General features: G+C 46.3%; 1 protein-coding gene across 1 annotated transcript in view; it reads left to right on the top strand.

The window, feature by feature from the left end:
• LOC123750637 (mucin-4-like) overlaps positions 1-17,153 on the top strand; it is a 49,662-nt gene extending 32,509 nt beyond the window's left edge. Inside the window, exon 2 of the mRNA XM_069334257.1 lies at positions 12,674-17,153. Coding sequence (XP_069190358.1) covers positions 12,674-17,153 — 4,480 coding nt within the window. The remainder of the gene's footprint in view (positions 1-12,673) is intronic.
• Positions 17,154-25,417: the final 8,264 nt, after the last annotated feature.

Here is a 25,417-nt window from a genome sequence, read left to right as displayed (position 1 = left end):
GTTGTTGTGGTGGTGGTGGGGCTGTTGTTGTTGTGGTGGTGGGGCTGTTGTTGTTGTGGTGGTGGTGCTGTTGTTGTTGTTGTTGTGGTGGTGGGACTGTTGTTGTTGTGGTGGTGGGGCTGTTGTTGTGGTGGTGGTGCTGTTGTTGTTGTGGTGGTGGGGCTGTTGTTGTGGTGGTGGTAGGGCTGTTGTTGTGGTGGTGGTGGGGCTGTTGTTGTTGTGGTGGTGGGGCTGTTGTTGTTGTGGTGGTGGTGGTGTTGTTGTTGTTGTGGTGGTGGTGGTGTTGTTGTTGTGGTGGTGGTGGTGGGGCTGTTGTTGTGGTGGTGGTGGTGGTGTTGTTGTTGTGGTGGTGGGGCTGTTGTTGTGGTGGTGGTGGTGGTGCTGTTGTTGTTGTGGTGGTGGTGGTGGTGGGGGTTGTTGTTGTTGTGGTGGTGGGGCTGTTGTTGTGGTGGTGGTGGTGGTGTTGTTGTTGTGGTGGTGGGGCTGTTGTTGTTGTGGTGGTGGTGGTGCTGTTGTTGTTGTGGTGGTGGTGGGGGTTGTTGTTGTTGTGGTGGTGGGGCTGTTGTTGTGGTGGTGGTGGTGGTGTTGTTGTTGTGGTGGTGGGGCTGTTGTTGTGGTGGTGGTGGTGGTGCTGTTGTTGTTGTGGTGGTGGTGGGGGTTGTTATGGTGGTGGTGGTGGGGCTGTTGTTGTGGTGGTGGTGGTGTTGTTGTTGTTGTGGTGGTGGGGCTGTTGTTGTTGTGGTGGTGGTGGTGCTGTTGTTGTTGTGGTGGTGGTGGGGGTTGTTGTTGTTGTGGTGGTGGGGCTGTTGTTGTGGTGGTGGTGGTGTTGTTGTTGTGGTGGTGGTGGGACTGTTATTGTGGTGGTGGTGGTGGGGTTGTTGTTGTTGTGGTGGTGGTGGTGTTGTTGTTGTTGTGGTGGTGGTGGTGTTGTTGTTGTTGTGGTGGTGGTGGTGTTGTTGTTGTGGTGGTGGTGTTGTTGTTGTGGTGGTGGGGCTGTTGTTGTTGTGGTGGTGGGGCTGTTGTTGTTGTTGTGGTGGTGGGGCTGTTGTTGTTGTGGTGGTGGTGGTGTTGTTGTTGTGGTGGTGGGGCTGTTGTTGTGGTGGTGGTGGTGGTGCTGTTGTTGTTGTTGTGGTGGTGGGGGTTGTTGTTGTTGTGGTGGTGGGGCTGTTGTTGTGGTGGTGGTGGTGTTGTTGTTGTGGTGGTGGTGGGACTGTTATTGTGGTGGTGGTGGTGGGGCTGTTGTTGTTGTGGTGGTGGTGGTGTTGTTGTTGTTGTGGTGGTGGTGGTGTTGTTGTTATGGTGGTGGTGGGGCTGTTGTGGTGGTGGTGGTGGTAGGGCTGGTGTTGTGGTGGTAGTGGTGTTGTTGTGGTGGTGGTGGTAGGGCTGTTGTGGTGGTGGTGGTGGTGTTGTTGTTGTGGTGGTGGTGGTTTTGTTGTGGTGGGGGTGGTGGGGCTGTTGTTGTGGTGGTGGTGGTGTTGTTGTTGTGGTGGGGCTGTTGTTGTTGTGGTGGTGGTGGTGCTGTTGTTATGGTGACGCAAAAGTTGTAGTGACGCAGGAGTTGTGGTGACGCAGATGTTGTGGTGACGCAGAAGTTGTGGTGACGCAGAAGTTGTGGTGACGCAGATGTTGTGGTGACGCAGATGTTGTGGTGACGCAGATGTTGTGGTGACGCAGATGTTGTGGTGACGCAGATGTTGTGGTGACGCAGATGTTGTGGTGACGCAGATGTTGTGGTGACGCAGAAGTTGTGGTGACGCAGATGTTGTGGTGACGCAGATGTTGTGGTGACGCAGATGTTGTGGTGACGCAGATGTTGTGGTGACGCAGATGTTGTGGTGACGCAGATGTTGTGGTTAAGCAAAAGAGCTGAGCATTTATGTTTCAGTTTTCTATGTTGGTTGCACGTTATGGATATCAGTACCTTAGTTTCATTAATGTCTATGTGTTTTTCTGTCGTTTTTGTGCGTGTTGATGTTCCTGTATCGTGATTGATGTGTTGTTATTTGTGCTGCGATATTGATGATGTGATGTTTGTCCCGCGTTATTGATGATGTGATGTTTGTCCTTCGTTATTGACGTGACGTTTGTGTTGCGTTATTGATGATGTAATGTTTGTGCTGCGTTATTGATGATGTAATGTTTGTGTTGCGTTATTGATGATGTAATGTTTGTGCTGCGTTATTGATGATGTAATGTTTGTGCTGCGTTATTGATGATGTGATGTTTGTGCTGCGTTATTGACGTGACGTTTGTGTTGCGTTATTGATGATGTAATGTTTGTGTTGCGTTATTGATGATGTGATGTTTGTGCTGCGTTATTGATGATGTAATGTTTGTGCTGCGTTATTGATGATGTGATGTTTGTGCTGCGTTATTGATGATGTAATGTTTGTGCTGCGTTATTGATGATGTGATGTTTGTGCTGCGTTATTGATGATGTGATATTTGTGCTGCGTTATTGATGATGTGATGTTTGTGTTGCGTTATTGATGATGTAATGTTTGTGCTGCGTTATTGATGATGTGATGTTTGTGCTGCGTTATTGATGATGTGATGTTTGTGCTGCGTTATTGACGTGACGTTTGTGTTGCGTTATTGATGATGTGATGTTTGTGCTGCGTTATTGATGATGTAATGTTTGTGCTGCGTTATTGATGATGTAATGTTTGTGCTGCGTTATTGATGATGTGATGTTTGTGCTGCGTTATTGATGATGTGATATTTGTGCTGCGTTATTGATGATGTGATGTTTGTGTTGCGTTATTGATGATGTAATGTTTGTGCTGCGTTATTGATGATGTGATGTTTGTGCTGCGTTATTGATGATGTGATGTTTGTGCTGCGTTATTGACGTGACGTTTGTGTTGCGTTATTGATGATGTGATGTTTGTGCTGCGTTATTGATGATGTAATGTTTGTGCTGCGTTATTGATGATGTAATGTTTGTGCTGCGTTATTGATGATGTGATGTTTGTGCTGCGTTATTGATGATGTGATGTTTGTGCTGCGTTATTGACGTGACGTTTGTGTTGCGTTATTGATGATGTGATGTTTGTGCTGCGTTATTGATGATGTAATGTTTGTGCTGCGTTATTGATGATGTAATGTTTGTGCTGCGTTATTGATGATGTAATGTTTGTGCTGCGTTATTGATGATGTAATGTTTGTGCTGCGTTATTGATGATGTGATGTTTGTGCTGCGTTATTGATGATGTAGTGTTTGTCCTGCGTAATTGATGCGTGAACGTTCATGTCTCCTAATTAGTATTGATGGTCTTTTATAATAATTAAAATCCTGCTGTAGATGCCATTGATGCTGTTATTATCCTGGTTTACGACATTGATGTCCTTGATAGTATATTACTAACTATTTATGATTCTAATTTTGCGTGTGTGTGTTTATTTTCAAATATTGATGTTCTTGAAGCGTTGATGCTTTTTGAATCATTGATGTCCTTGAATCATTGATGTCCTTGAATCATTGATATCCTTGAATCATTGATATCCTTGAATCATTGATGTCCTTGAATCATTGATGTCCTTGAATCATTGATGTCCTTGAATCATTGATATCCTTGAATCATTAATGTTCTTGAATCATTGATGTCCTTGAATCATTGATGTCCTTGAATCATTGATGTACTTGAATCATTGATGTCCTTGAATCATTGATGTCCCTGAATCATTGATGTTTTTGAATCATTGATGTCCTTGAATCATTGATGTTTTTGAATAATTGATGTCCTTGAATCATTGATGTCCTTGAATCATTGATGTCCTTGAATCATTGCTGTCCCTGAATCATTGATGTTTTTGAATCATTGATGTCCTTGAATCATTGATGTTTTTGAATCATTGATGTCCTTGAATCATTGATGTCCTTGAATCATTGATGTCCTTGAATCATTGATGTCCTTGAATCATTGATGTCCTTGAATCATTGATGTCCTTGAATCATTGATGTCCCTGAATCATTGATGTTTTTGAATCATTGATGTCCTTGAATCATTGATGTCCTTGGTCACGTTCCGTAAGCATTTATATTATTGAATCACTGATGCTGTTGTCAATGAATGTCATTGATGTCCTTGTTATTGATGTTTATACCCCCCTTAGTGCTACTAATGTCTTGTTAATTGTTGATTTTGCCTTATTCTGCGTGCGGCAGGCGGGTAGTTCACCCCCTGATCAAGGCAGCTGTTGGTTAATGCAGTTTGCTGCCCAACTCATTCTCTTGATTTGCCAATTGAAATAATAATAATAATAATAATAATAAAATAATCCAATCTCCTAAACTAACTAGAAGCGTACGAACCCAACCAAAACCCCGCCTAGGCTATCGAGTCCGACGCAGAGCAAACGTGGATATCTGTGAGCTGTTATCTGCGTTAATTAGGTTGAGGTTACGATAACGTGAAAAAACGAGATCTATTAATGGAGAAAATTAAACAAAACAGTATAAATATTCTGGTCCAGGGTTAATAATGTCCTTCTTCCACTCACCTGGAATGCTCGCAATTCCGCAGCTTGTTTTTATATAAACGACCTTTTAAATGATTTATATGTTATGAGGTCTAGCTTCTTGGACTGGTCGGCAGTGCGACGCTCTCGTGTTCTGCACGGTCCGGGTTCGATCCCCGATTGGTAAGCGGATGGGCACCTTTCCTTCCCTCTGTTCCCTGCCCTCATATCCAGTCCCAGTGCTACATATACAGTCTCTGTGCTACATATACACTCCTCTCCAACATATACTACATATGGAACAAAATATACCTCATTTAATTGTCGGAAAGCTGTTTGCTCGAGTCGCATTGAAGAGGCTCCAAGTACTTGCAGAGAGAGTCTATCCAGAATCACAATGCGGATTCAGAGCTGACAGGTCCACCATCGACATGGTCTTTTCCCTCAGACAACTGCAGGAGAAATGCAGGGAACAGAAGCAGCCACTCTTTGTAGCCTTCATAGATCTGACGAAGGCCTTCGACCTCGTCAGCAGGGATGGCCTGTTCAAGATCCTCCCCAAGATCGGATGCCCACCCAGGCTCCTCAGCATCATCAGATTTTTCCATGAGAACATGAGGGGCACCGTGGTCTTTGATGGCCTAACATCAGACGCCTTTGACATCCGAAGTGGAGTAAAGCAGGGCTGCGTACTGGCTCCAACCCTATTCGGGATTTTCTTCGCAGTTATGCTGCGGCACGCCTTCGGATCTGTCACGGAAGGCATTTACCTCCGGACCAGGTCGGATGGAAAGCTCTTTAACCTCGCCAGGCTGAGAGCCAAGACAAAGGTTCGGCTGAGGTGTCTGCGCGACTTCCTCTTTGCCGACGACGCAGCAGTCACTGCCCACTCAGCTGAAGACCTCCAACGGCTCATAACCCGCTTCAGCGAGGCCTCTCAGGCTTTCGGACTCACCATCAGTCTGAAGAAAACGCAAGTCATGGGACAAGGAGTGGACTCCCCACCTGACATCGGCATCTCTGATTCCAAACTGGAAGTTATTCACGACTTCGTGTACCTGGGCTCCACAATCTCTGACTCCCTCTCTCTTGATACGGAGCTAAACAAACGCATCGGTAAGGCATCTACTACCATGTCCAGACTGACGAAGAGAGTGTGGGCCAACAATAGGCTAACTGAGTATACTAAGATTCAGGTTTACAGAGCCTGTGTCCTGAGCACTCTCCTTTATGGCAGTGAGTCTTGGACACTCCGCGCCCGTCAGGAAAGACGGCTGAGTGCCTACCACATGCGCTGCCTTAGACACATCTTGGACATCACCTGGCAGGACAAGGTGACAAACAACAACGTCTTGGGGAGAGCAAGAATCACCAGCATGTACACAATGCTGAAACAGAGACGAATGCGCTGGCTCGGGCACGTTGTGCGAATGGGCGACGGCAGGATCCCCAAGGATCTCCTGTACGGAGAGCTGAGGCAGGGAAAGCGTCCAACAGGCAAGCCCCAGCTACGGTACAAAGACGTATGCAAAAGGGACCTGAAAGCCATGGACGTCGATCTAGCTATATGGGAAACACTGGCTGCAGACCGTTCAGCCTGGAGGCAGTCTGTTCAAAGACGTCTCTCCAAGTTCGAGGAGTCACTTGCCAAGGAATTGGAGGCAAAGAGACAGAGAAGGAAAGCCGGTAGCCGGGAAGACAGACCAGAATCGGACTTCGTTTGTGCTCGGTGTGGGATGGACTGCCACTCTGGGATTGGCCTCAACAATCACACCAGACGCTGCACCAGGATTGACAACTAGGGCGCAACTCCATAGTCTCCCGAGACTGAAGGATGCCTACTATGTTATGAGGTATATATTATATGAAGTACATCTTAAATGAGGTATATTTTGTTCCATATGTAGTATATGTTGGAGAGGAGTGTATATGTAGCACAGGGACTGTATATGTAGCACTGGGACTGGATATGTAGCACTGGGACTGGATATGAGGGCAGGGAACAGAGGGAAGGAAAGGTGCCCACCCGCTTGCACCATCGGGGATCGAACCCGGACCGTGCAGAACACGAGAGCGTCGCACTGCCGACCAGTCCAAGAAGCTAGACGAAATTGTGTTGACTTAATCCTATTTTATTCGTACCTACGCGGAGCGTAATTGGCACTGAAATATTAACGAGATTAATTATAACATTTGAGAAGAGTTGTGAAATTAGTTTTAAACATCCACAACTCTTTAATACACACACACCCACATTTGTGTCAATTTCGGTACTGGTGGTCCACGGAGACACCTTCTAAATCATCATGAACTTTAGCTTGTAAATCATCAGCTAACAATTCAACACTGCCGAAAGGGTGTTGAGTTGAGTGCCTATCACCCTCCCCCCCCCTACGGGCTGGGGTGGGGGTTGGGGGTGGTAATAGGCACGTCAACCCATTAACAGATCTCTTCAATACTTGGCCCAATTCCCTATTAAAATCCTTAAATACAAATGGATCATTTCTTGATGTGGGCTTTGTATACGTTCGTAAGTGCTTGCGTAACTACTTCGTGAATCTGGCCCCGAATCTTTCAGGTCAGAGGTGGTCGTGTGTATGTGTGTGTGTGTGTGTGTGTGTGTGTGTGTGTGTGTGTGTGTGTGTGTGTGTGTGTGTGTGTGTGTGTGTGTGTGTGTGTGTGTTTGTGTGTGTGTGAATGTGTAAGTGTGTGTGTGTGTGTACTTACCTAATTGTACTTACCTAATTGTGCTTGCGGGGGTTGAGCTCTGGCTCTTTGGTCCCGCCTCTCAACCGTCAATCAACTGGTGTACAGATTCCTGAGCCTATTGGGCTCTATCATATCTACATTTGAAACTGTGAATGGAGTCAGCCTCCACCACATCACTTCCTAATGCATTCCATTTGCTAACTACTCTGACACTGAAAAAGTTCTTTCTAACGTCTCTGTGGCTCATTTGGGTACTCAGCTTCCACCTGTGTCCCCTTGTTCGCGTCCCACCAGTGTTGAAAAGTTCGTCCTTGTTTACCCGGTCGATTCCCCTGAGGATTTTGTAGGTTGTGATCATGTCCCCCCTTACTCTTCTGTCTTCCAGTGTCGTGAGGTGCATTTCCCGCAGCCTTTCCTCATAACTCATGCCTCTTAGTTCTGGGACTAGTCTAGTAGCATACCTTTGGACTTTTTCCAGCTTCGTCTTGTGCTTGACAAGGTACGGGCTCCATGCTGGGGCCGCATACTCCAGGATTGGTCTTACATATGTGGTGTACAAGATTCTGAATGATTCCTTACACAGGTTCCTGAACGCCGTTCTGATGTTAGCCAGCCTCGCATATGCCGCAGACGTTATTCTCTTTATGTGGGCTTCAGGAGACAGGTTTGGTGTGATATCAACTCCTAGATCTTTCTCTCTGTCTGTTTCATTAAGTACTTCATCTCCTATTCTGTATCCTGTGCCTGGCCTCCTGTTTCCACTGCCTAGTTTCATTACTTTGCATTTACTCGGGTTGAACTTCAACAGCCATTTGTTGGACCATTCACTCAGTCTATCCAGGTCATCTTGTAGCCTCCTACTATCATCCTCTGTTTCAATCCTCCTCATAATTTTTGCATCGTCGGCAAACATTGAGAGGAACGAATCTATACCCTCTGGGAGATCATTTACATATACCAGAAACAGTATAGGTCCAAGGACTGACCCCTGCGGGACTCCACTTGTGACGTCTCGCCAATCTGAGACCTCACCCCTCACACAGACTCGTTGTCTCCTGTTGCTTAGGTATTCCTCTATCCACCGGAGTACCTTCCCTCTCACTCCAGCCTGCATCTCCAACTTTCGCACTAGCCTCTTGTGTGGCACTGTATCAAAGGCTTTCTGACAATCCAAAAATATGCAGTCTGCCCACCCTTCTCTTTCTTGCCTTATTTTTGTTGCCTGGTCGTAGAATTCAAGTAACCCTGTGAGGCAGGACCTGCCATCCCTGAACCCATGTTGATGCTGTGTTACAAAGTTCCTTCGCTCCAGATGCTCCACTAGTTTTTTTCGCACAATCTTCTCCATCAGCTTGCATGGTATGCAGGTTAGGGACACTGGCCTGTAGTTCAGTGCCTCCTGTCTATCCCCTTTCTTGTATATCGGGACTACGTTAGCTGCTTTCCAAGTATCTGGCAGTTCCCCTGTTGCCAGTGATTTGTTATACACTATGGAGAGTGGTAGGCTCAGTTCTCTTGCTCCTTCCTTTAGAACCCAAGGGGAGATTCCATCTGGGCCTATAGCCTTCGTCACGTCCAACTCTAGTAAACACTTCCTTACTTCCCCACTGGTAATCTCAAACTCTTCCAGTGGTTCCTGGTTAGCTATTCCCTCACTTACCTCTGGAATTTCTCCTTGTTCTAAGGTGAAGACCTCCTGGAATTTCTTATTCAATTCCTCACACACTTCCTTGTCATTTGTAGTGAATCCTTCCGCCCCTATCCTTAATCTCATAACCTGTTCCTTTACTGTTGTTTTTCTCCTAATGTGGCTATGCAACAATTTAGGCTGAGTCTTTGCCTTGCTTGCGATGTCATTTTCGTATTGTCTTTCTGCCTCTCTTCTCATCCTGACATATTCATTCCTGGCATTCTGGTATCTTTCTCTGCTCTCCAGTGTCCTGTTATTCCTATAGTTTCTCCATGCCCTTTTACTTTGCTGCTTAGCTAGCCTACATCTTTGATTAAACCATGGGTTTCTCATCTTCATTTCTCTGTTTTCCTTTTGGACTGGGACAAACTTGTTTGCTGCGTCCTTGCACTTCTGCGTGATGTAATCCATCATATCTTGGGCCGTCTTTCCCCTGAGCTCTGTTTCCCATGCTATATCTGTTAGGAATTTTCTTATCCCCTCATAGTTTCCCTTTCGGTATGCTAACCTTTTGGTTTCGGTATCCCTCCTCGAGTTCAATAACCCTTCTTCAATCAAGTACTCAAACACCAGTACACTGTGGTCGCTCACACTGTGTGTGTGTGTGTGTGTGTGTGTGTGTGTGTGTGTGTGTGTGTGTGTGTGTGTGTGTGTGTGTGTGTGTGTTTCAGTGCAGGGTTCCGATTGGTCGAGGAGAGAATTAGTGGGTGATTGTGATTGGTCCACAGAGACGCCCCCAAGCTGTGGCGAACCGCTCTCTCTCTCTCTCTCTCTCTTATTATTCCCATTCTCCTAATTATTACTGTCTGTTTTATCCAGTTACCGAAGTAAATATATCAGAAAACTCATGACCCCTCTGAAGGATTCGAACCCAGGGCCTCCATGCCCCCTTTTAGCGTATACTATATAACCACTCGGCCAAACTGACCAGATATTTCAAGTATTACGCTTGCGGCCCCAACATGGTGAAGGGATTTGAGCATTCCTTATTAGTACCCATTCATAGCTCTCTGTCACTGGTATCCCCTCCCATTCTGTACCTCTTGCCACACCTCCCTTCCCGTCTCTTCCGGCTCCCCTTCCCATATCTCGCTGGGTATTGCAAAGCATTTCCAATTTGCATAGAAAAAAATTATTTAGGTGTCCCCCGTATCTGAAGGAAATAATGCGGTTGATCTGAAAACAAATGTAAATCCAAAGTGTAAATGTTTCGGGGGAAGAAAATCACATTTACAATTGGGGGGAAGCCTCCTTGTTGTCAAGCTTTTGTAAACAAGCTTTTTCAACTTTCCGGTAAAAAAAAAAAATGGGTTGATCCTCAATTTGCTCAATGTGATCTCTGATTATCACTCATTTTATTTCTTTTTTCTCTCTCTCTCTCTTTCATTCTTTTGTGTTTTTGCTTTCACCATTCACCCTTTCTTTCTCATCCACGTTCCTCATATCTTGCTACTCGAACCCCACTGTCTCTCTAATCATCCTCCTTACTCTTCCCTCTCACTCTCTCACTCTCTCCTACTCCCCCGTCTCCTCTAGAATAGCAGATAAGATAAGAGTAGAGAGAGAGAGAGAGAGAGAGAGAGAGAGAGAGAGAGAGAGAGAGAGAGAGAGAGAGAGAGAGAGAGAGAGAGAGAGAGAGAGAGAGAGAGAGAGAGAGAGAAAGAGAAGCCCCCGGCACAAATCCCCTTTCAGTCATTAATTTGAAGCAAATGGTTCTTCGAATGAAATTATACCAGAGAGTCATTAATTAGGAACAAGACGTGAGCTACCCCCCGCCCCCCAGCCACCCATTCGGCCCCCTTATCTCCAGACATGATTTCCATTATGGTCAGCCATGATGGGAATTCGGAATCACGGCTGGAATAGGAACAAGGGGGGAGGGGGAGGGGGGGGGGGGGGTTGGCGGCGTTAGTAGGCCTTTGGGAATTGCGTTCAGCCGTCAGGCCTTTCCAGGTGGAAATTAGTCCTTGGGTAGGTGGTTAGTGTATGATGGATGCGAACGGCGAGAGAGGGGGAGAGAGAGAGAGAGAGAGGGAGGGAGGGAGAGAGAGAGAGAGAGAGAGAGAGAGAGAGAGAGAGAGAGAGAGAGAGAGAGAGAGAGAGAGAGACTCTATACTATCCTATCGTTTTAAGATAGTATAACAGTTCGTTTGTAACCACCAGCATCTATCCTCCCGTCTGCCCCTCTCCCCCTCTCAACCACCCCACAAAGTCCTATCACCCTCCCCCCCCCTTACCCTCTTCCCCTTACCTTTCCTTCCCCTTTGTGTTTACAAAGAGTTGGCGAAAAGATCCATTCGTCAGTTTTTGCGACGCCAAACCCCCCCAAAAGTCGTTCCAAAGTTCTTCTTTTCTCTTTCCTCTTGTAGCGAGTACCGTGGGCCGAGTGAGCGATGCTGGGGCGGGTTTACAGGGCCGAGGACCATAGCTTCTTCCAGCGCCTCGTTGTTCTTGTGGGGCGAGAAGGAACAGGGGAAATAAATATTTTAATTTTTTTTCAAGTCTTCGGTTATAGAGATCGTGATTTTTGGGGAGTTTGTGATTTATCTATGGGAGCCGGTGGCTGAGCGGACACAACACTGGACGCGTGATCCTGTGGGTTCGATCCCGGGCACCGGCGAGGAACAATGGGGTAGAGTTTCTTTCATCCTGATCCCCCTGTTACCTAGCAGTAGAAACTAGGTACCTGGGAGTTAGTCAGCTGTCACGGGCTGCTTCCTGGGCGTGGAGGCCTGGTCGAGGACCGGGGCCGCGGGGATACTAAGCCCCGAAATCATCTCAAGATAACTATCTCTAGAAGATAAACGGGTATATATATATGTTAATTGGTTTAGTGATACTGTTTTGTTTATAGGCACACAGGTCAACCTGTCAGACTGCATAGAACGTCGCTTTTCGCGCGTAGGCGTTACATAAAGCGCAAAAAATTGTCGTACTAGGTAATGGAAGCGGCTGGCGAAAGTGACGTATGTCTCGTGTTCTGTTTTGGGTTCTCTGGTAGGTTAGGAAAGGGTGCTTTAAATTGACCGTTTTCTTAACGATGGGGAACCTTAGAAAGACGGAGTGGACAGGCAGTGTTCTTCGCTGTCTCAGGGCTTCGAGGGACGATTGTATCTGGATTGTACCTTGATGGGGGGGGGGGGGTTCTGGGAGTTCTTCTACTTCCTTCAGGCCCAGCTCCGGGGGCCAGGCTTGACTTGTGAGGGAGTGTTAACCTAATATCTCCGCTTGTATTTGAAGAGAGAAGAGAAACCTGCTGCATGGGTAACAGCTTCTCCCCCGCCCCCATATCAACCTACCCTTTGCACCCTGGAGAGGCCACTCCAGACCAACAGCCAGAGCCCAACTCCATAGTCTCCTGAGACTGATGGATGCCTACTACTACTACTAATTTTTTCCTGTCTTGGAAGGGCGGGGGCGGGGGGGGGGGGGGGGGGTCATCTGACGATTCTAGGAGGGAATCTCAGCGTCTTCTGTACTCATGTTCCTCTGCCAGAAGCGTGTTGGTGTGAGCTAACGGCATCTAGCTGTGGCTTTTCAAATCTGGGTTTTAAATCCATTTATCAAGATTGATTTTTTGGATTGTTTTGAGGGGGAATTAGAAGTCACCCCGACGGCGTTTTCTAACAGCGCCCCCCCCTCCCCCCTCCTTCCCTTCCAGCACTGACTCATATATTTCGGAAGTGACACGTGGTTTTCAGCACCGGGTTAAAATTTGCAGTACGGGGTACACCCTGACAGTACGGGCCCACACCTCCAACACCAACACTAGTTTCACCAGTCTTCTGGTTCAACAGTCCCCTGTTTCAACAGTTCCCTGCTTCACCAGTCCCCAGCTTCAACAGTCCCCTGCTTCAACAGTCCCCTGCTTCAACAGTCTCCAGCTTCAACAGTCCCCAGCTTCAACAGTCCCCTGCTTCAACAGTCTCCAGCTTCAACAGTCCCCAGCTTCAACAGTCCCCTGCTTCAACAGTCTCCAGCTTCAACAGTCCCCAGCTTCAACAGTCCCCTGCTTCAACAGTCTCCAGCTTCAACAGTCCCCAGCTTCAACAGTCTCCAGCTTCAACAGTCTCCAGCTTCAACAGTCTCCAGCTTCAACAGTCTCCAGCTTCAACAGTCTCCAGCTTCAACAGTCTCCAGCTTCAACAGTCCCCTGCTTCAACTGTCTCCAGCTTCAACAGTCTCCAGCTTCAACAGTCCCCAGCTTCAACAGTCTCCTGCTTCAACAGTCCCCTGCTTCAACAGTCCCCTGCTTCAACAGTCTCCAGCTTCAACAGTCTCCAGCTTCAACAGTCCCCAGCTTCAACAGTCCCCTGCTTCAACAGTCCCCTGCTTCAACAGTCCCCTGCTTCAACAGTCCCCTGCTTCAACAGTCTCCAGCTTCAACAGTCTCCAGCTTCAACAGTCCCCTGCTTCAACAGTCCCCAGCTTCAACAGTCTCCAGCTTCAACAGTCCCCAGCTTCAACAGTTCCCTGTTTCAACAGTCCCCTGCTTCAACAGTCTCCAGCTACAACAGTCTCCAGCTTCAACAGTCCCCTGTTTCAACAGTCCCCTGCTTCAACAGTCTCCAGCTTCAACAGTCTCCAGCTTCAACAGTCTCCAGCTTCAACAGTCCCCTGTTTCAACAGTCCCCTGCTTCAACAGTCTCCAGCTTCAACAGTCTCCAGCTTCAACAGTCCCCAGCTTCAACAGTCCCCTGCTTCAACAGTCCCCTGCTTCAGCAGTCCCCTGCTTCAACAGTCCCCTGCTTCAACAGTCTCCAGCTTCAACAGTCTCCAGCTTCAACAGTCCCGTGCTTCAACAGTCCCCAGCTTCAACAGTCTCCAGCTTCAACAGTCTCCAGCTTCAACAGTCCCCTGCTTCAACAGTCTCCAGCTTCAACAGTCCCCTGCTTCAACAGTCCCCTGCTTCAACAGTCTCCAGCTTCAACAGTCTCCAGCTTCAACAGTCCCCTGCTTCAACAGTCCCCAGCTTCAACAGTCCCCAGCTTCAACAGTCCCCTGCTTCAACAGTCCCCTGCTTCAACAGTCTCCAGCTTCAACAGTCTCCAGCTTCAACAGTCCCCTGCTTCAACAGTCCCCTGCTTCAACAGTCTTCAGCTTCAACAGTCCCCAGCTTCAACAGTCCCCTGCTTCAACAGTCCCCAGCTTCAACAGTCCCCTGCTTCAACAGTCCCCAGCTTCAACAGTCCCCTGTTTCAACAGTCTCCAGCTTCAACAGTCCCCTGCTTCAACAGTCCCCTGCTTCAACAGTCTCCAGCTTCAACAGTCTCCAGCTTCAACAGTCCCCTGCTTCAACAGTCCCCTGCTTCAACAGTCTCCAGCTTCAACAGTCCCCTGCTTCAACAGTCCCCTGCTTCAACAGTCCCCTGCTTCAACAGTCTCCAGCTTCAACAGTCTCCAGCTTCAACAGTCCCCTGCTTCAACAGTCTCCAGCTTCAACAGTTTTCAGCTTCAACAGTCCCCAGCTTCAACAGTCCCCAGCTTCAACAGTCCCCTGCTTCAACAGTCCCCAGCTTCAACAGTCCCCTGCTTCAACAGTCCCCAGCTTCAACAGTCCCCTGCTCCAACAGTCTGCAGCTTCAACAGTCCCCTGCTTCAACAGTCTCCAGCTTCAACAGTCCCCTGCTTCAACAGTCCCCAGCTTCACCAGTCCCCAGCTTCAACAGCCACCAGCTTCAACAGTCCCCTGCTTCAACAGTCTCCAGCTTCAACAGCCCCCTGCTTCAACTGTCTCCAGCTTCAACAGTCCCCTGCTTCAACAATCCCCTGCTTCAACAGTCCTCTGCTTCAACAGTCCCCTGCTTCAACAGTCCCCTGCTTCAACAGTCCCCTGCTTCAACAGTCTCCAGCTTCAACAGTCTCCAGCTTCAACAGTCCCTTGCTTCAACAGTCTTCAGCTTCATCAGTCCCCAGCTTCAACAGTCTCCAGCTTCAACAGTGCCCTGCTTCAACAGTCCCCTGCTTCAACAGTCCTCTGCTTCAACAGACTCCAGCTTCAACAGTCTCCAGCTTCAACAGTCCCCAGCTTCAACAGTCCCCAGCTTCAACAGTCCCCTGCTTTAACAGTCCCCAGCTTCAACAGTCCCCAGCTTCAACAGTCTCCAGCTTCAACAGTCCCCTGCTTCAACAGTCCCCTGCTTCAACAGTCCCCAGCTTCAACAGTCTCCAGCTTCAACAGTCCGCAGCTTCAACAGTCCCCTGCTTCAACAGTCCCCAGCTTCAACAGTCCCCAGCTTCAACAGTCCCCTGCTTCAACAGTCTCCAGCTTCAACAGTCCCCTGCTTCAACAGTCTCCAGCTTCAACACTCCCCAGCTTCAACAGTCTCCAGCTTCAACAGTCCCCTGCTTCAACAGTCCCCTGCTTCAACAGTCCCCAGCTTCAACAGTCCCCTGCTTCAACAGTCCCCTGCTTCAACAGTCTCCAGCTTCAACAGTCTCCAGCTTCAACAGTCCCCTGCTTCAACAGTCCCCTGCTTCAACAGTAGCCTGCTTCAACAGTCCCCAGCTTCAACAGTCTCCAGCTTCAACAGTCCCCTGCTTCAACAGTCTCCAGCTTCAACACTCCCCAGCTTCAACAGTCTCCAGCTTCAACAGTCCCCTGCTTCAACAGTCCCCTGCTTCAACAGTCCCCAGCTTCAACAGTCCCCTGCTTCAACAGTCCCCTGCTTCAACAGTCTCCAGCTTCAACAGTCTCCAGCTTCAACAGTCCCCTGCTTCAACAGTCCCCTGCTTCAACAGTAGCCTGCTTCAACAGTCCCCAGCTTCAACAGTCTCCAGCTTCAACAGTCCCCTGCTTCAACAGTCCCCAGCTTCAACAGTCCCCAGCTTCAACAGTCTCCAGCTTCAACAGTCTTCAGCTTCAACAGTCCCCAGCTTCAACAGTCCCCTGCTTCAACAGTCCCCTGCTTCAACAGTCTCTAGCTTCAACAGTATCCAGCTTCAACAGTCCCCTGCTTCAACAGTCTCTAGCTTCAACAGTCACCAGCTTCAACAGTCCCCTGCTTCATCAGTCTCCAGCTTCAACAGTCCCCAGCTTCAACAGTCCCCTGCTTCAACAGTCTCCAGCTTCAACAGTCCCCTGCTTCAACAGTCCCCAGCTTCAACAGTCTCCAGCTTCAACAGTCCCCTGCTTCAACAGTCCCCTGCTTCAACAGTCTCCAGCTTCAACAGTCTCCAGCTTCAACAGTCCCCTGCTTCAACAGTCCCCTGCTTCAACAGTCCCCTGCTTCAACAGTCTCCAGCTTCAACAGTCTCCTGCTTCAACAGTCCCCAGCTTCAACAGTCCCCTGCTTCAACAGTCCCCTGCTTCAACAGTCCCCTGCTTCAACAGTCTCCAGCTTCAACAGTCTCCAGCTTCAACAGTCTCCAGCTTCAACAGTCTCCAGCTTCAACAGTCTCCTGCTTCAACAGTCCCCTGCTTCAACAGTCTCCAGCTTCAACAGTCCCCAGCTTCAACAGTCCCCAGCTTCAACAGTCTCCAGCTTCAACAGTCCCCTGCTTCAACAGTCCCCAGCTTCAACAGTCCCCTGCTTCAACAGTCCCCTGCTTCAACAGTCCCCTGCTTCAACATTCTCCAGCTTCAACAGTCCCCTGCTTCAACAGTCCCCTGCTTCAACAATCCCCTACTTCAACAGTCTCCAACTTCAACAGTCCCCTGCTTCAACAGTCCCCTGCTTCAACAGTCTCCAGCTTCAACAGTCTCCAGCTTCAACAGTCCCCTGCTTCAACAGTCCCCAGCTTCAATAGTCTCCAGCTTCAACAGTCCCCTGCTTCAACAGTCCCCTGCTTCAACAGTCCCCAGCTTCAACAGTCCCCTGCTTCAACAGTCTCCAGCTTCAACAGTCCCCAGCTTCAACAGTCTCCAGCTTCAACAGTCTCCAGCTTCATCACTTTCCAGCTTCAACAGTCCCCTGCTTCAACAGTCTGCAGCTTCAACAGTCTCCAGCTTCAACAGTCCCCTGCTTCAACAGTCTCCAGCTTCAACAGTCTCCAGCTTCAACAGTCTCTAGCTTCAACAGTCTTCAGCTTCAACAGTCTCCAGTTTCAACAGTCCCCAGCTTCAACAGTCTCCAGCTTCAACAGTCTCCAGCTTCAACAGTCTTCAGCTTCAACAGTCTCCAGCTTCAACAGTCCCCAGCTTCAACAGTCCCCAGCTTCAACAGTCTTCAGCTTCAACAGTCCCCAGCTTCACCAGTCTCCAGCTTCAACAGTCCCCAGCTTCAACAGTCCCCAGCTTCAACAGTCTTCAGCTTCAACAGTCCCCAGCTTCCCAGTCTCCATAATACTCTAACTAATAATCTCACTGACATCATAAAGGTAAACATTGGTTACATCTAAAATTGATTTATTCGCAAGTGAGTTTACATTCCTCGTACGAAGCATCTGCCTGCAAGCCTTTTAGTGTGGCTTACCAGCTCTTTTACGCAGGTATTGGAAGGTATCTTCCTACACGAGGTATCGTCGCACACCAGGTATCGTCTCTCGAGCCGCAGGAGAACGCGATAGCCTGAGGGGAAGGTGGTATATGTGTGTGTGTGAGAACCATCTCACGTTTCCTCTTCCTTCTTCATCGTTTGTTGACGCTGGTGTGAGGCTCGCGCGCTAGGCGGCCGCCGTCTCCGAATCCATCATGGCGCGACTTGACTTCTTGTTTACCTTTCTGGCGACCCGATGTTCCGTTCCTGCCAAGACCATTCGTGCCCTTGGTTCATGTCGAGGCTTTAAGAGGCCGTATCTACCATATCTCCGACTTTCAGGACGTTGAGGGGAGTGTAGCGAAGCCGAAGCCGCCGCCATAGGTCTCGAAAAGGAGGGTCGGGATGAAGTGTTGTCAAGACGCGGGTGGCGGGTTATCCATTGGGTTTCACTTTGGGTAACGGAGTGAAGAGGTCCGCGCCGGGTCTAGTCAGGGGGGCGTGGCGGAAGCCCTAGCTTACTTCTCACAGCTGTGGGGCTCAAGGTGGGCTACCTGGGCTACCATACAGGAAGGCTACCACACCCTTCTCCAGGCAGGCTACCTCATCCTTCTCCAAGCAGGCTTCCACCCCCATGGAGAAGTTCCGGTGGCGCTTCCAAGATATAATTGGGGTGTTAAGGGCTACTTTGGTATATGTGGGAGCAGCCGGCCTCCTCGTGATATAATGTGGGGCAGCTATTGCCTCTCTAAGACACACTGGGGAGTTGCTCGTCGCCCTCCAAGATATACTACTGCAGGAAAGTTGATTCTCCAAGATAAACTGGGAGTAGGTAGTTTCTATGACTCGCTGTGTCTGTCTGTCTGTCTGTCTGTCTGTCTGTCTGTCTGTCTGTCTGTCTGTCTGTCTGTCTGTCTGTCTCTCTCTCTCTCTGTATACATTTTCAGGAATATATAAATGGTACACAGGCTGAGAGGAAGGAAATGTGAGGGAGACTAGGAAGGGAGGATTTACACACACACACACACACACACACACACACACACACACACACACACACACACACACACACACACACACACACACACACACTCACACACACACACAGGGCCTCACGGCTAAGTGGAGAACGCTCGGGGGTCGTAGCCGAAGGGTCTGGGTTCTATTCCAGGCCAAGGTAGAAACAAATTGGCAATTTTTCTTTCATCCTCACGCTCCTGTTCACCTAGCAGTAAATAGGTACCTGAGAGTTAGACAGCTGCTACGGGGCTGCTTCTTGTGTGATGTGTGTGTGTGTGTGTATGTGTGCGAGTTAGAGCGAAATATATGTAGTAGACATAACAAAGGAAAAAATAGATTAGAAAGGCGGGGTCCAAGAACTTGCTATATATATATATTATATATATATATATATATATATATATATATATATATATATATATATATATATATATATATATATATATATATATATATATATATATATTGTGACGATAATCTCTTTCAAGAGAGATTGAGCCTGCTCTTCCCTACATAATTACGTCAAAATACAAGATACTATATACAAGATACGTTCACCAAGTATCGCCAAACGTTTTGCCCAGAGAGCAAATCGTACCCAGCACACCTGGCCACCGCCGTAACCAGCAAACTGCTCATCTTTTGCCTGCCTGTTGCTGATTGGCTGGTGTCTCGTCGCACCTGCCCTCCGCCTCCACCACAAGTCGACGTCTGGGCTGCAGTGCGCCAGTCTCGTCAGAATATCTCAGTGCTCCATGCAGTTGACATCTCTCGCTGGTAGACTAAGCCTTGGCTTTCGTGTACTAAGGGAGGTGGTAGCTCGAAGCCAGTATTCCAGCACCCGTTACATATTTTATTTTGCTATCACTGTAACTTACTTGTCTTAGCGTAACTTTTCATTTGCCAGTGATTATTCATGTTATTTTGTTTGTTGACTTATCCTGCATATTTTATGAGATTGCCTTTATTCATGTCTTGTTTTCTAGAGTAATTAAAATTTCATTGTTTATATACTTGTGTTTTGTGTGTCTTCCCATTACCTTACCACAGACGAAAGGACAAACTTTTCTCTTTTTTTTTTTGTCATGTGACGAGGCCCTGCCCTAGCTTTTGAAACAGCCGAACACCAACGCTTTACCGTCACAAAATATATATATATATATATGTCGTACCTAATAGCCAGAACGCACTTCTCAGCCTACTATTCAAGGCCCGATTTGCCTAATAGGCCAAGTTTTCATGAATTAATGTTTTTTCGTCTACCTAACCTACCTAACCTAACCTAACCTTGCTTTTTTTGGCTACCTAACCTAACCTTACCTATAAATATAGGTTAGGTTAGGTTAGGTAGGGTTGGTTAGGTTCGGTCATATATCTACGTTAATTTTAACTCCAATAAAAAAAAATTGACCTCATACATAGAGAAAAGGGTTGCTTTATCATTTCATAAGAAAAAAATTATAGTAAATATATTAATTCAGGAAAACTTGGCTTATTAGGCAAATCGGGCCTTGAATAGTAGGCTGAGAAGTGAGTTCTGGCTACTAGGTACGACATATATATATATATATATATATATATATATATATATATATATATATATATATATATATATATATATATATATATATATATATATATATATATATATATGTCGTACCTAGTAGCCAGAATGCACTTCTCAGCCTACTATGCAAGGCCCGATTTGCCTAATAAGCCAAGTTTTCCTGAATTAATATATTTTCTCTAATTTTTTTCTTATGAAATGATAAAGCTACCCATTTCATTATGTATGAGGTCAATTTTTTTTTATTAAAGTTAAAATTAACGTTGATATATGACCGAACCTAACCAACCCTACCTAACCTAACCTAACCTATCTTTATTGGTCAGGTTAGGTTAGATAGCCGAAAAAGTTAGGTTAGGTTAGGTTAGGTAGGTTAGGTAGTCGAAAAACAATTATTTCATGAAAACTTATCTTATTAGGCAAATCGGGCCTTGCATAGTAGGCTGAGAAGTGCGTTCTGGCTACTAGGTACGACATATATATATATATATATATATATATATATATATATATATATATATATATATATATATATATATATATATATATATATATGTCGTACCTAGTAGCCAGAACGCACTTCTCAGCCTAATATGCAAGGCCCGATTTGCCTAATAAGCCAAGTTTTCATGAATTAATTGTTTTTCGACTACCTAACCTACCTAACCTAACCTAACCTAACTTTTTCGGCTACCTAACCTAACCTAGCCTATAGAGATAGGTTAGGTTAGGTTAGGTAGGGTTGGTTAGGTTCGGTCATATATCTACGTTAATTTTAACTCCAATAAAAAAAATTTACCTCATACATAATGAAATGGGTAATTTTATCATTTCATAAGAAAAAAATTAGAGAAAATATATTAATTCAGGAAAACTTGGCTTATTAGGCAAATCGGGCCTTGCATAGTAGGCTGAGAAGTGCGTTCTGGCTACTAGGTACGACATATATATATATATATATATATGTGTGTGTGTGTGTGTTGTACCTAATAGCCAGAACACAATACTCGGCCTACTATGCAAGGCGCAATTTGCCTAATAAGCCAAGTTTTCTTGAATTTATATATTTTCTAATGGTTTTCTTATGAAATGATAAAGCTATACATTTCACTATATATGAATTAATTTTTGTTAATTTGAGTTAAAACTAAAGTAGATATATGACCGAACCTAACCAACCCTACCTAACCTAACCTAAATCAATAATTTATGTTTTTAATATAATATAATAATTATATTTGAAATAAACCAAATGGAAAAATATTTTTGAAAATAAAGAGAATCACTCGGCCTATTAGGCAAATCGGCCCTTGCATAGTAGGGCGAGAAGTGCGTTCTGGCTACTAGGTATGACATATATATATATATATATATATATATATATATATATATATATATATATATATATATATATATATATATATATATATTTATATATATATATATATATATATATATATATATATATATATATATATATATATATATATATATATATATATATATCAAGGAAGGTGTCTGGGAATCATAAGAACGCCGGTTGAGTCAATCTATTGCCTCAAACTGATTTTCTCACATATGTGAATATTTTAATATTCGTGAGTTTGTCGGCCAGATGCTTAGGGTCAGCCACGTCCCATTTTCCACCCTGCTTACTATGGGGTACAGCACAACATGCTCTGGTCGGGGTTGCCATAATGGAAACGAATGCCACTTGGAACTCTACCAATCGCGACCCCCACAACCATTGTTGGAAACTAACATTAAATTGATAATATTTTTGCTTTTTGTGTTTCTTACTTTTTTCAAGAGGTAAAATATGAATCACTGATGATCACAAAATAGAAAGAAACTATATCATATTTTGCCTGTAACGACGTTTAATGCATTCCTGATGTCAAATTCTTCCCATTTCATTGAGAGAAAGAGAGAGAGAGAGAGAGAGAGAGAGAGAGAGAGAGAGAGAGAGAGAGAGAGAGAGAGAGAGAGAGAGAGAGAGAGAGAGAGAGAGAGAGAGAGAGGGACAGAGAAATAATTATAGTAATCATGTCCAGTGAGAATCTGTGTGCAAAGAGGAGGAAAGAGAGAGAAAAAGAGAGGAGAGGCAATTAAGCAGAGACAACAGATAAAGTGGAACATTAGTCAAGTCTGAGTTGGTGGGGAAGCAGTTATGTGCGCTGCTGGTAGGTCTCTCTCACCCTCACACACACACACACACACACACACACACTAAATGGAATGCATTAGGCAGTAATGTGGTGGAGGCTGACTCCATACACAGTTTCAAATGTAGATATGATAGAGCCCAATAGGCTCAGGAACCTGTACACCAGTTGATTGACGGTTGAGAGGCAGAACCAAAGAGCCAGAGCTCAACTCCCACAAGCACAAATAGGTGAGTACAAATAGGTTCGTACACACACACCAGAATGGAAGCTGTTTACAGTACTAATTAATGCAAGTCGTCAAGGCGCACAATTTAGGACGAAGCTTGTTGATGACTTCCGTTGGGAGGATATCGTTAACAACCAGGTCGTTGATTATGACGTCGTTCAAGATTACTCTAACAGCCTTGCAGAGTTGGGGTCACAAACAATCACACCACTATCATGCCTCGTAAAACACTTGATATGAGCTCCTTCAGCAGTAAGTTGGACTGTTCCGTCGCTCTCTCCACCCCATCTCTCTCTCTCTCTCTCTCTCTCTCTCTCTCTCTCTCTCTCTCTCTCTCTCTCTCTCTCTCTCTCTCTCTCTCTCTCTCTCTCAGCTCTACAGCCTGAGTTACGGGGTGACTTTAGAAATGTGCAACACATTTTTGGGAGCCCATAAACAAGCACGAGTAGAAAGGCACAGGAGCGATACTCGAGAGAGAGAGAGTGAGAGAGAGAGAGAGAGAGAGAGAGAGAGAGAGAGAGAGAGAGAGAGAGAGAGAGAGAGAGAGAGAGAGAGAGAGAGAGAGAGAGATAAAAGGAACAACAAAATGGAAAACTCCAAATTTAATTTTCTACACCCATTTTCTATGACAAATGACCGCCATGTCGACATTGCCTTACCACCTGGGCTTCAGCGCCCCCACCAGACGCCTCCAGCCAACCCACCCCACCCCACTACCTGGGCCTCCCTACACCCACCCCGCCCACCCCACCACCTGGGTTCCAGCACCCCGCCCACCAACCCGAAGTCGGGATTTGGAGTCGAACCCCCTTGGAATTAGCGTTCTAAACGCCCCGACCGCCCGCCCAAAAGCCAACAGTGATTTATTGTTCAGTCTCCCTTAACCAAGAATGTTGATAACAAACGCATAGAAATTGGAGAAAAAGCAGGAGATACTGGCGAAAATATGAGGGAAGGCGAAGGGAGGGGTGGCAGGGTAGGTAGGTAAGGGGGAGGTGATGGGGTAGGTGAGGGGGGAAGGGGAGAGAAGTGAGGAGGGGAAGAAGAGGGGGCGGTGGCGTGATGAAGGAGGTGTCGCTACCATGTTTCCATTTCCCGCCGTCGATAGTCTTAGTTACCGCGCTGGAGGCTCTGGGGAGGGGTGAGGGAGAGTAGGGAGAGAGAGTAGGGAGAGAGAGTAGAGAGAGAGAGAGAGAGAGCAAGGAGGAGAGCGGAAATCTGAGACATTATGTAATCTATCTATCTATCTGGGTAATACGTGGATAAAGATACCAACGCTACTTCATTTAGTGAATGTAATATCTCTCTCTCTCTCTCTCTCTCACCTATAAATAAGGAAGAGGTAAGGGAGTTTTGGGCGCGTGCAAGTGTATGTGTCTATATTCGACCTTTTGGGCAGGTTCGTTAATTATGTCAAACTCGCTCAGTTGTGAGCTCTTGATGTGGGTGTGGGGAGGAGTGAAGGGTGGTGTGGGGATGGGTGTGGGAAAGGGGTGTGAGATTGGGTAGGGAAAGGGAGGGGGTGTGGAGTTGGAGGGGGGGGGGGGGGGAGGGTGAGAATTGTGGGATTTGAGTGGAGAGAGTGTGAAAAGGACAGTTTAAAAAACGCGCATTTAATCGAAATCTGGCGCTGTCTTGCCCAAGACTTTCGCGGTTGAACCCAAAATTTGCCAGTGCAGGCTACTAAACATGTGGCCCTATATGACTAACCGTCCTGCGAGATGGGGACTTTTATTACCACTGCTGCCTTACTCCCTCTTGTGTTGATGATATCCTCATAATGCACCCAGAGTCTGCCAGTGCAGACTGTCCATAACATGCCTCTTTATAACTAACCATCCTGTGTGATGGGGATTTTTTAGCATCACCTAGTTACCTTTTTTGACGCACTGTACTCCTCTTCATATAGTCTAGGGTAGATGCACTAATGCAGATGTACCTCATGTATTAATAAAAAAAATGATCGCACCATGTGTGGGTTATGATAGTAGACGGACTGTCCACCTTGCTGAGCTACCTTAATCACTCTTGTGTTGATGATATCCTCAAAATGCATTCGAAGTCTGCCAGTGCAGACTGCCTATCACATGCCTCTGTATGACTAACCATCCTGCGTGATGGGGATTTTTTTAGCATCACCTAGTTAGCTTTTTGACACACTGTACTCCACTTCATATAGTCTAGGGTAGCTGCACTAATGTACATGTACATCATGTATTAATAAAAAAAAAACACTCAAGACACCGACGGCTCAGTCCAGTCCTCTACTGGACGGACTGGAGCGGCATGTAGGTTTTATATAAATAATATTTGCACAAAGACTGTCAGTGTCAGGTTAAACAACTGGCTGACCTCCACACAAGCAGAACTAGCGGCACTACAACTAGCTACCAGTACATTGAAAAACATTAGAGGAGGAGTAATATTTTGTGATTCAAAGTCTGCTCTTCAAGCAATCTAAAACTTCTCCTGGAAGATCGACAGTAAGAACCTCATACTACCAATTATAAATGATCTAATTGCTGCACAGGGTAAAGGGTTTCGAATCTCCTTTGTATGGATACCATCACACATAAATATAACCTATCATAATCAGACAGACTTTGCAGCCAAATTAGCGTGTAACAAAGATGAAGTTGAATTAGATCTAGGTATCCCCATCTCTACTGTCAAAACCATTTTGTTCCAAACACTCAGGTCTGATAGGCGAGAAATTAATGACTCCCGACGACCTGAAAGCATCAGTATAAAAATCTATGATTTGTTCATATTTGAGGATATTCTTGAAGATATCCTCACATCGCACCCCAAATTTGCCAGTGTAGGCTACTGAACATATGGCCCTGTATGACTAACCATCCTGTGTGATGAGGACTTTTAATACCACTGCTGCCTTATTCACTCTTGTGTTGATGATATCCTCATAATGCAGCCAGAGTCTGCCAGTGCAGACTACTTATCACATGCCACTGTATGACTAACCATCCTGTGTGATGGGGATTTTGAGCATCAGGTAGCTAGTGGTTTGACACACACTGTACTTCCCTTCATATAGTCTAGGGCAGCTAGTTCTTGACACACGCTGTACTCTACCCACCTACTCTACCTCATCCACCTACTCTACCACACCCACCTATTCCCCCAAACGATCATCCAGAG

This window comes from Procambarus clarkii, chromosome 31 (genome assembly GCF_040958095.1).
Source record: "Procambarus clarkii isolate CNS0578487 chromosome 31, FALCON_Pclarkii_2.0, whole genome shotgun sequence".
NCBI lineage: Eukaryota > Metazoa > Arthropoda > Malacostraca > Decapoda > Cambaridae > Procambarus > Procambarus clarkii.
This window is presented reverse-complemented; position numbering and strand designations above follow the sequence as displayed.